We start from the raw sequence: 11,147 nt of genomic DNA, 5'->3' as shown, positions 1-11,147 counted from the left end.
GACATTGCGCCACATCACTCCTTAGCCTTGGTATGATTTCTGGATCGATCACCTTCTGAGAGATTGCATTGAGGAATGCACATAGCTTCACAATGGCTAATCAGACGTTTTCCGGTAGAAGCCCCCTCAATGCAACCGGAAGCAGTTGCGTCATAATCACGTGGCAGTCATGAGACTTTAGGTTCTGGAACTTTTTCTCTGGCATATTTATTATTCCCTTTATATTCGACGAGAAGCCAGTCGGGACCTTCATACTGAGCAGGCATTCAAAGAAGATTTCTTTCTCTTCTTTCGTAAGAGCGTAGCTGGCAGGACCTTCATACTGCTTCGGAGGCATGCCGTCTTTTTCGTGCAAACGTTGCAGGTCCTCCCGTGCCTCAGGTGTATCTTTTGTCTTCCCATACACGCCCAAGAAGCCTAGCAGGTTCACGCAAAGGTTCTTCGTCACGTGAATCACGTCGATTGAAGAGCGGACCTCTAGGTCTTTCCAGTAGGGTAGGTCCCAAAATATAGATTTCTTCTTCCACATGGGTGCGTGTCCCTCAGCATCATTCGGAACAGCTAGTCCGCCGGGACCCTTTCCAAAGATTACGTGTAAATCATTGACAATAGCAAGTACATGATCACCGGTACACATGGCGGGCTTCTTCCGGTGATCTGCCTCGCCTTTGAAATGCTTGCCTTTCTTTCGACATTGATGGTTGGTCGGAAGAAATCGACGATGGCCCAGGTACACATTCTTCCTGCATTTGTCCAGGTATATACTTTCAGTGTTAACTAAACAGTGCGTGCATGCGTGGTATCCCTTGTTTGTCTGTCCTGAAAGGTTACTGAGAGCGGGCCAATCGTTGATGGTTACAAACAGCAACGCGTGCAGGTTAAATTCCTCCTGTTTGTGCTCATCCCACGTACGTACACCGTTTCCATTTCACAGCTGTAAAAGATCTTCAACTAATGGCCTTAGGTACACATCAATGTCGTTGCCGGGTTGCTTAGGGCCTTGGATGAGAACTGGCATCATAATGAACTTCCGCTTCATGCACATCCAAGGAGGAAGGTTATACATACATAGAGTCACGGGCCAGGTGCTGTGATTGCTGCTCTGCTCCCCGAAAGGATTAATGCCATCCGCGCTTAAACCAAACCATACGTTCCTTGGGTCAGCTACAAACTCAGCCCAGTACTTTCTCTCGATTTTTCTCCACTGCGACCCGTCAGCGGGTGCTCTCAACTTCCCGTCTTTCTTACGGTCCTCACTGTGCCATCGCATCAACTTGGCATGCTCTTCGTTTCTGAACAGACGTTTCAACCGTGGTATCATAGGAGCATACCACATCACCTTCGCAGGAACCCTCTTCCTGGGGGGCTGGCCGTCAACATCACCAGGGTCATCTCGTCTGATCTTATACCGCAATGCACCGCATACCGGGCATGCGTTCAGATCCTTGTACGCACCGCGGTAGAGGATGCAGTCATTAGGGCATGCATGTATCTTCTGCACCTCCAATCCTAGAGGGCATACGACCTTCTTTGCTGCGTATGTACTGTCGGGCAATTCGTTATCCTTTGGAAGCTTCTTCTTCAATATTTTCAATAGCTTCTTAAATCCTTTGTCAGGCACAGCATTCTCTGCCTTCCACTGCAGTAATTCCAGTACGGTACCGAGCTTTGTGTTGCCATCTTCGCAATTGGGGTACAACCCTTTTTTGTGATCCTCTAACATGCGATCGAACTTCAGCTTCTCCTTTTGACTTTCGCATTGTGTCCTTGCATCGACAATGACCCGGCGGAGATCATCATCATCGGGCACTGGTTCCTCTTGATCTTCAGCAGCTTCCCCCGTTGCAGCATCATTGGGAACATCGTCTGTTTCCTCTTGATCTTCAGCAGCTTCCCCCGTTGTAGCATCACCGTATTCAGGGGGCACATAGTTGTCATCGTCCTCTTCTTCTTCGCCGTCTTCCATCATAACCCCTATTTCTCCGTGCCTCGTCCAAACATTATAGTGTGGCATGAAACCCTTGTAAAGCAGGTGGGTGTGAAGGATTTTCCGGTCAGAGTAAGACTTCGTATTCCCACATGTAGGGCATGGATAACACATAAAACCATTCTGCTTGTTTGCCTCAGCCACTTCGAGAAAATCATGCACGCCCTTAATGTACTCGGAGGTGTGTCTGTCACCGTACATCCATTGCCGGTTCATCTGCGTGCATTATATATACAATTAAGTGTGTCAAAAACCATTACAGAACATTATGAATAGATAATTAAGTGACCAAATTAATAGAAGTTCATCATCACATTAAAACCAAAGTACATACATAGTTCTCATCTAACAACATATAGCTCTCGAGAGCATCTAATTAATAAAACCATACATTGAAACTATGTAAAATATTTCAATGCGAAAACAAATGCGATCATAATCGCAACCAAGGTAACAATTGATCCAACGGCATAATGATACCAAGCCTCGGTATGAATGGCATATTTTCTAATCTTTCTAATCTTCAAGCGCATTGCATCCATCTTGATCTTGTGATCATCGACGACATCCGCAACATGCAACTCCAATATCATCTTCGTTCTCCTCCTCAATTTTTTTATTTTTTCCTTCAAGAAATTGTTTTCTTCTTCAACTAAATTTAACCTCTCGACAATAGGGTCGGTTGGAATTTCCGGTTCACATACCTCCTAGATAAATAAAATCTATGTCACGTTGGTCGGCATAATTTTCATAAACAATAAATGAAACAATAGTTATAAAGATAATATATACCACATCCGAATCATAGACAGGACGAGGGCCGACGGGGGCGGATACCAAAACCATCGCACTATATAATAACAAGCAATACAATAGTAAGAAAATTAGACAAGTATCTATCTAAAGTAAGAATTTTTTTTCTTTCAGAAAGAAGGTAAGAACAAGAGGCTCACCACGGTGGTGCCGGCGACGAGATCGGCGCGGGCGATCGACGGCGGTGAAGACGGAAATGGGACGTGACGGGCCGCTAAACCTAGACAAATCTCGAGGAAAATGGAGCTTTGAGGTCGAGCTTCGAGAGGAGAAAGCTTAACTACTGTGGCTCGGGCATTTCATCAAACACCTCATGTGCATAGAAGGTGAGCTAGAGCACCACAAAGCCCTCCCCTCGCCGGCCAGAGAAAAACAGAGCACTGGAGTGCTCTGCTTGCGGGCGAGGGGTATATATAGGCACCTCATTGGTCCCGGTTCGTGGCATGAACCGGGACTAAAGGGCAGCATGTGGTCCCGGTTCAAGCCACCAACCGGGACCAATGATGGTGGGCCAGGAGCGAGGCCCATTGGTCCCGGTTCGTCCCACCAACCGGGACCAAAGGGGCTAGACGAACCGGGACCAATGCCCCCACGAGGCCCGGCAGGCCCCTGGCCTCACGAACCGGGACCAGTGCCCCCATTGGTCCCGGTTCTGGACTGAACCGGGACTAATGGGCTGACCCGGCCTGAACCAAAGCCCTCTTTTCTACTAGTATTGGGACATCCCGTGCAAGTGCGGCGGAGGGCCGAAAGGGTGGCCCGTTTTGTTGCCTCCTATCATGCCATTCGGCGTCCCGCAGCGCACAATGATCTTCAGAAGGATCTCATTGAGGAGTGGTGGGCATGACATGAACGACAAAGAGCATGATTTCTACGTTCGACATTGTATTGTTCATGAACTATTTGTTGTGTTTATTGCACTATTTGTTATACTGAACGATAAACTATTTGTTTGGGTTGTAATAACGAAATTGAACTATTTATTGTTGATTTATTTTTGTTTAGTTTGATCATTTTTGCTTCTATTTGAGATGTATATGTTGTTTGTGCGAGTCGCGCGCGCTGCATTTTTTGCGCGATCCTGGAGCGGCGCGCGCTGCATTTTAGCGCCGCTGTTGAAGCCAGCGCTGGCGGCCATGTAAAACCAGGCAAACAACGCGCGGCAAACTAGTTTTTAGCGCGTGGCGTGAAGCGCGGCTGTTGGAGATGCTCTTACCATGCTCCAGCTCCACCACAACATCGATCGATCGAGCCAAACATACACGCGGCGGAGGCCACACAAGAAACCACGGGGAGCACCCGAGCAGGGAGACATGGCTGCGGTGGACCGGGGCGAGGGGGCGGGGCCACCCAAAACGCTGCGCCGGGCGTTTACACGGCCCAGCCCGGAAACAGCTTGCGCGGAGACCTGGGCCGTCCGTCGCCCTCGCGTGCACGGTGTCGATCGATCCCGCCGTTCGCCCGCCGCGGCAGCAGCCCGACGCGCGTGAGGCGCACGCGCGAGCCGTCGTCGTCCCACTCGTTCGTTCGGGTGGTTGGGTGGGGACGGGGGCGCGGGCCCCGCGCGCCGTTTCTGTTTGGGGTGGTGGTCAGCGTCCGGAACGGCACGGCCGGACGGCGCAACTAGTGTACGACTGCTGTTCTTTTTTTCTTTCCTTTTTTTCCGTTTTCCGCGGACTGTCACGTGCGGCGCAGCGGACGCGTGTGGGAGTGAGGCCCTGCACGAAGAAACCGCGTGAGGGAATGGAGCAGGGACGGACGGGAATCGTCATTTTCTGCTGTTAAATTTTGTGATATCCTGCATTTTTCATCATTAAGAAAACTGAGATGATATAACCGGCTCAGAGCACAAATTATATAGGGACATTAAATTCCATAGAAGAAAAAACATCCCTGTCTTCTAAAAGAAAATTTACATAAATATCCATAAAGGACACGTGTGCCTCCCACCACCGATGAGCGAGCCACGCGCCGAACTCTAACACATGTGTTGTTTCGGGCGTGGCTTCCACGTCACCACCGCTGACTGAAGGATGCTTCAGCTGCGACTGGGTAGGCGCGCGGGCGCGGCGCACTCTAACGCCCCCTCTTGGCTCGCGGGCTATGAAGCTAGAACCGCGACGGTGAAGCTGAATGATTTGCCGACACCAAAGAAGAAGATGCTCATGCGGCGATAACCAACCATACTTCTTGACTAACATATGAATTCCAAAAAACGAACTTGCAAGGGCGACCACTAGCCAACGCAGAAAGAACACATGAACAAATCATGTAACATCTCACGACAAGAACCTTCCATTTGCGTCATATTCATTTAATTTTAGTTTAAAATGAGGAACTAACCAACCCTCTGGATTTTCTTAAAGGGCTAAACCTTAAATTTTTCCAATTGTCCAAAATGCTTATCCTAAACCCTATTTTTTTGGCAATGGTCTAATATTTATTATGTGGGCCTTCTCCAATTTTTAAGGTGTAAAAATGATTTAATTTTCTTGGTTAGAACACTAAACCAAAATAATTGGGATTGTTTTCTTAGAAAATATTAAAATGACCTCAAGTATGATGATAATTTTTGTGTGACCTTGTTATGATAATTTTTTAAAAATTGTTTTGGTAGCAAATTAATTATAAACATCAACACGTGGGCAGACCCCACTTGGCCCAGTGGACGAACCTTAGTAGCTTTCATTTTTTGCGGGAAACTTTCTATATACTCATCTCCAATCATGGCAATACGTTGAACACAAGAAATAATAAAAAATACATTCAGATTCGTACACCACCTAGCAAGGACTACAAGCACTGAAGCGAAAAGAACCTTATTAACATGTTATGATAACCTTAAAGTTGTTTTTTTAGGATATATAAGGCAGCTGACACTATTTATATGTCATTGTTCACAGGTACATAAACTGGATCTGGACTGGAGGATGAATTAACCAGACATGTCACCCTAACGGCAGCGACAGCGCAAATTTACCTTTTTTTTTTTGAGAAACCAACATGAATTTAGCTACGTTATCTGTGATGACATGTCTAGTTAATAATTGTAAGTAGACCTTTGTCTCCTTTTTTTAGAGATAGAGTAGGCCTTTCCTCAGTTATCGATCGGCTGCCAGAGGCCCAACCAGTGGCCCCAAAAGCACTGCCTGAGTCCCAACTGGATCTTCTCAAAAAAAGAAAGAAAAAAAAAGAGTCCAACAGGATGTCCTCGTGACCTGCCTATGAACATTCAAATAATCTATCGTTCGAGGAGAAAACAACCTGTCTGGGTGGTGTAGTTGGTTATCACGTTAGTCTCACACACTAAAGGTCCCCAGTTCGAACCTGGGCTCAGACATTATCTTTTTATCTTCTATTTTTCTCCTTTGCAAATAAAATTAATACTCCACTCTACATACGAATGAAAGGGTTTAACTTTTTGTATCATTTGTGCGTGTGTGTATTTCTCTTTACCAACGGGATGGGATACCCCGCTACTCATTAGTTATTAGTCAACCTACCTACTTTCTTCCTCGTAATTAAGCCTCATCAAACTGTGGTTCGTCATCAGAAAACCTGAATTGCTGCTGATCCAAACGCCGACTGCGCTTCTATTCAGCTTTCCGGACGCGTCTTTCTCTCTCACCATGTAGGTTTGGCGCTTCTATTCAGCCTACCGACTCTGCCACGGTCTCGGTCTGATTTACGTACCATGCCAGGCTCATATATATGATCAAGTTCCACAACGTCTCAAGAACAGAATCACAGAACCGCGTCCATACGAAGAGAACTCCGGCCGCCGGCGAGATGGACGCCTGCCGCGCGGCCGCTGTCTCCCGGGCCTTCCGCGCCGCAGCGGACTCCGACGCCGTCTGGTCCTTCTTCCTGCCCCGTAACCTCCCGCGGTTCGCCAAAGGCGAGCTCCCCCGCACGCAGCCGTCGAGCAAGAAGGAGCTGTTCCGACGCCTCTCCGACCAGCCAGCTCTCCTCCCACACAAATTAGTGGTACGTTATATACCGACGAACTCAGCTAGCTAATCAGATGCTGCTTAATTTTTTTCAATCGTCCATGCGATAAGTTCTTGCAGTTTAATAAGCTCAATCTGATGTCATTTTCCGTGTAATTACTTCGTGCAGAGCATGCAGCTGGACAAGGCTACCGGCGCCCAGTGCTTCACGATTTCGGCGAGGGCGCTACTGATTCCGCGGTGCAAGGGCTCGCACCGGGTCAGTTTATGTGCACTTTCGAACTGCAGCAAACAAGACAAAAGGTTCAAGCCGTCTCGAATCTTATACAGTACTCATTTAATTTTACCATAGCGAATTTAGTGCCTTTGCCTTTGATGCTTTTCGCTACTACTACTTATGAACTGTGGGTTGCAACGTGCAGGTTCTTCTCCGAAGACGCTCGGTTCTATCGTATCAATGAGTTGGAGATCCGGGGCAAGATACAGACGAAGATGCTCTCACAAAGCACAACATATGCCGTATACTTGGTGTTCAAGCTAGCATATGTATACAATGAGTTCGATTTCCCATACGAGGTGGCTTCCGTTGGTGTTGCCGGGAGAGAGTCGACCCGGCAAGTTTGTGTGCAAGGTTGCAGAGGGAGTCTTAGTTGTGACGCAAATCCTCCCAGAGAGGAAGTTCATTTCCCTCATGAAAAAGACGATGGTTGGATGGAGGTGGAGTTGGGTGAGTTCCGTAACGAGGAGTGCGACGGTGGTGACGAGGTGTCCATCAGCTTCATGGGAGAAAGCAAGTCTGGTCTTACCGTGCTGGGCATTGAGCTCAGAAGTAAGCAACAAAAGCCGACACAATTGTAGAATTACCATTAAGTAACCCGTGGGAGTTAAAACGACCTTTTTGAAGTGTCTTTGGTTACGTAAGTGATTTTTCGCTATGATGAAGTAAGAGTTTTGTTGATATATTGCGCATTATTGGATTGGTTTGCTGTAACATGATGTATGTAGTTACCTTCATGGATCATCAACAATGGCATAAGTGATATTTTAGTTACACATTGCGAAGTGACTAAAACCTGAATGGAATGTTTCCTGGTATATATGATGAAACACATGAAAGAGACATGGATGAAATCGAAAATCCATTTCTGCACCCGAGCTCATCTGCACCCGCGCCAACGAAAAAAATCAAAAGAAATACTAGAAAAATTCAAAAAATTCCAAATTTTTCTTGTGGAGTAGAATATTTGATGCGTGAGGTCCGCTCCAATTCTCAAATCATTTGGACATCTGAGGAGCTCTCAGCAAAAAAAAATCGGGGATCTGTAAAAATGTTTACTGTTCATGTATTGTTTTGACCCGATTAGTCTTTTTTGCTGAGAGCTGCTCAGATGTCCAAATGACTTGAAAATTGTTGCGGGCCTCACACATCAAATTGGCTACCACGCAAATTTTATTTGGAATTTTTTGAATTTGTTTTGATTTTTTTACGATTTTTTTCTAACCAGGTGCAGATGAGCCTGGACACCAAAACGCCCTACTCGAATGAAATTACCTTTCCAGATTACATTATTTTGTTTGCCCCTGGGAACACTTTATTCGTAATTCAGGTCATCGACAATAGAAGTCAGGAACACCAAAGACAAAAGAGATGAAAATGAAGGTAGGGGCTAATCTACTACTCAACTCATAATGAAGAGATGAAATCGATGCCTCAACTCACAAGTCACAGTGAAGAGGCGGAACTTGCCAGATTTCTTATGATTGTTATAAAGAGCCTGTTGTCATGGTGCCGAGATTTAGGGTTGATATGTATGGGGAGCAGCAACAACAATTTATGTTCCTATGAGGTGATTTCTTATGAAATACAAATCCCCCTTTTAAAAGAAAAAGAGCGTATGAATAGTCTATACAGATGATCTGAGTATATCATCTCTATCTTTGTTGAACATTATTACGACATGGCCTTTCAGATTGACTGCTTGTGTCATGCTTTAGATTTTTTTGCTACCTGATTTATCTAGTTTGCAAAAAGTAATTTCGGAAGTTCGATTATTTGTGCTACAGGAGCTGGGGTTTCATACCTTCAGAATGTTGCTCTTGGTTTTCTTAGGAAGCGTGGTAGTTAGCCAGCGCCAGCTTACTGCTAAGCTACCAGCGCTAACGGTAGCTGGCGCGGCAAAGCACGCCTACCCCTCGAATGCCATCAATTGCGAGGAAATCTAAAGAGTTGTTGTGCACCATGTGATCTATCTGTAGGATTGACCTGATTTTGTTTAAGAAATGGCGAATAATAATTTTCAATATGTGTCGTGAACAATAGATTTCAGTTTGAACATGTCCCAATTACAACAATTTGATCTTGTAGCAACTATAGCTATTTTTTTGGCAGGGCAACTAGCTTAATTTATTCGAGCACACATGCACAACATTTCTCATTGAGAAGGCACACAATCAGGTAACCAATTTTTTTTCTGTAACTTTGTTGAATGCTCCTCCATTCATGACAAATTATGTACTATAACTGTAGTGATTGTTCTTCTATGCATTGTTGCTCTGAAGTCTGAATCCAACAAGGTTCAACAACATCATTGTTTAGTTCTAATCTCGATACCCCACACAACAAGACCAATTTTGAAAACTCCTCCTTCAGTCTCCTTTAGGCTCACAGACACCTCACCGTCGCAGGCTTCCCCATTGTAGAACTCGCCCAGCTCGACCTCCATCCAGTCGTTGGCCCTTTTCCGAGGGACCATGACGTCATCTGTGAGACAATAGCTATGAGGCAGTCGGCTTTCTCAACTTGACTTCAAAATATGTTTGCGAGGTACGCCATCATCCCCATCCTCCATGTAGGCTTGGAAGCAAACATGCCGTTTTGAGCTAGTGCCTCCATAGCTAATGGATGCCTCTTGAAACGGGAAATCCATCATGGTGTACCCATCGGCTAGCTTGAACAGCATGTAAGCAGCATACATGGAGTTTCGGCAGAGCATTCTGCTATGTATTTTGCCACGGATTTCCAATGACCAAACTCCCCGAAGTTGAGCTGCTTCACGGAAGCTGCCGCAAATTAATACGAGGGTATATATGGTTAGTGGTGACTAAAATAGGTTCTCACCAAATACCCATTGAAACGACTTTGAACCTCGTGTTTCCTTGGATCTCATCATAACAGAGGTCGATCCATTCCCAGCATGACCGGTTCTCGCCCTTCGAAATATTGAGCGCCCTTGCCGAAAGCATGTAGCACTTGGCGCCTGTAGCCCTGTCCAGCCGCATGCTCTGCACCAAAGAAAGAAAGCCGGTAGATGGATCGATCCATCACAATTTTGGAATTTGAATCAAGGTAAGAAGGAAGCAGCTAGCCCTCTGCTACGTAAATGGGTTGAGGGTGATACATATAGGATCTGTACGTACCACGAGCTTGCCTGGGAGGAGCGCCGGTTGGTCGGAGAGGCGTCGGAACAAGCCCTTCTTGTTCTCGGACGGCGGCGCGCGGCGGAGCACGCTTTTAGCGAGCTGTGGGAGGTCGCGGGGCAGGAAGCAGGACCAGACGGCGTCGGAGTCCGCCGCCGCAAGGAAGGCCCGGGAGACGGCGGCACAGCGTCCCGCGTCAGGCGGCGACGTGAGGGAGACGATCGACGCGAGGAGCTCCGCCGGCAGGCGCGAGATCTTGCAGCCGTCAGCATCCATGAAGGGATGGATCCCTACCTGTCGCTCGCTCGCGGCGATCTGGTTACGTTGGACGCTGCTAGATCGGAGGAGACGTACAGGATGCTGCGAATTGCTTCGTGGGGTTGGAGGCGATTCGATTGTAGGATTGAACCAAACGGATCGCTAGTGCCACAAGAAGATTCGGATCAGCCCACGATTACATGCAATTAGCTCCGACTTTTTCGGCACGACCTGTTTTTTCTTTTCTTCGCGGCAGCTCCATGACAAATTCCTGCCTTAAGACAAGACAGGTTTTTGGCACGATAGTTCAAATCCTAGCTCTAGCTTCTTTTTTGCTGATGGGAATCAGGAGGAGGATGGATCGGAAGCTCTAGCTAGGGATCGCGATTCGCGCGTGCGTGCATGGCAGGTGGATCAAGTTGATTAGTTAGAAGATTGGTGAAGCTAGAAAGGCAGGACACTAATGATCGTTGGGCTACGGCATGTTCTATTTCTTTGTTTTTTTTTTGGTGTGGGGAGAACGCTTTCGTCAAGCTTTTATGAATTGAAAAATCAGCTCACTTGACGAAGGAGGTGAGGAGCTTAGCTGATTGAAGAAAATGAGGCATTAGAAAACTACTAAGAGAAAGAGCAACAATCACACTTGGCTAAGCACTCAAACTAGTTAAGGTTGATTAATGATCACTAGTAATGGTTAGAGTATCAGACTAGAGTGGCTCCAG

General features: G+C 46.6%; 1 protein-coding gene, 1 non-coding gene and 1 pseudogene across 2 annotated transcripts; 2 read left to right on the top strand and 1 right to left on the bottom strand.

The window, feature by feature from the left end:
• The first annotated feature begins 6,066 nt into the window (after positions 1-6,066).
• On the top strand, positions 6,067-6,140 carry TRNAV-CAC (transfer RNA valine (anticodon CAC)). Its single transcript has one exon. It is a non-coding gene; the product is annotated as a tRNA-Val (tRNA).
• Positions 6,141-6,589: 449 nt separating this feature from the next.
• On the top strand, positions 6,590-7,996 carry LOC109784887 (F-box protein PP2-B11-like; annotated as a pseudogene).
• Positions 7,997-9,335: 1,339 nt separating this feature from the next.
• On the bottom strand, positions 9,336-10,443 carry LOC109784888 (F-box protein PP2-B11-like). The gene is made up of 3 exons (XM_020343504.1): positions 10,168-10,443; positions 9,876-10,032; positions 9,336-9,511 (listed from the first exon to the last, which is right to left on the bottom strand). Exons 1-3 carry the CDS (start codon positions 10,441-10,443, stop codon positions 9,336-9,338), a joined length of 609 nt encoding a protein of 202 aa, XP_020199093.1.
• Positions 10,444-11,147: the final 704 nt, after the last annotated feature.

The sequence above is a fragment of the Aegilops tauschii genome, chromosome 6 (genome assembly GCF_002575655.3).
Source record: "Aegilops tauschii subsp. strangulata cultivar AL8/78 chromosome 6, Aet v6.0, whole genome shotgun sequence".
NCBI classification, from domain to species: Eukaryota; Viridiplantae; Streptophyta; class Magnoliopsida; order Poales; family Poaceae; genus Aegilops; species Aegilops tauschii.
This window is presented reverse-complemented; position numbering and strand designations above follow the sequence as displayed.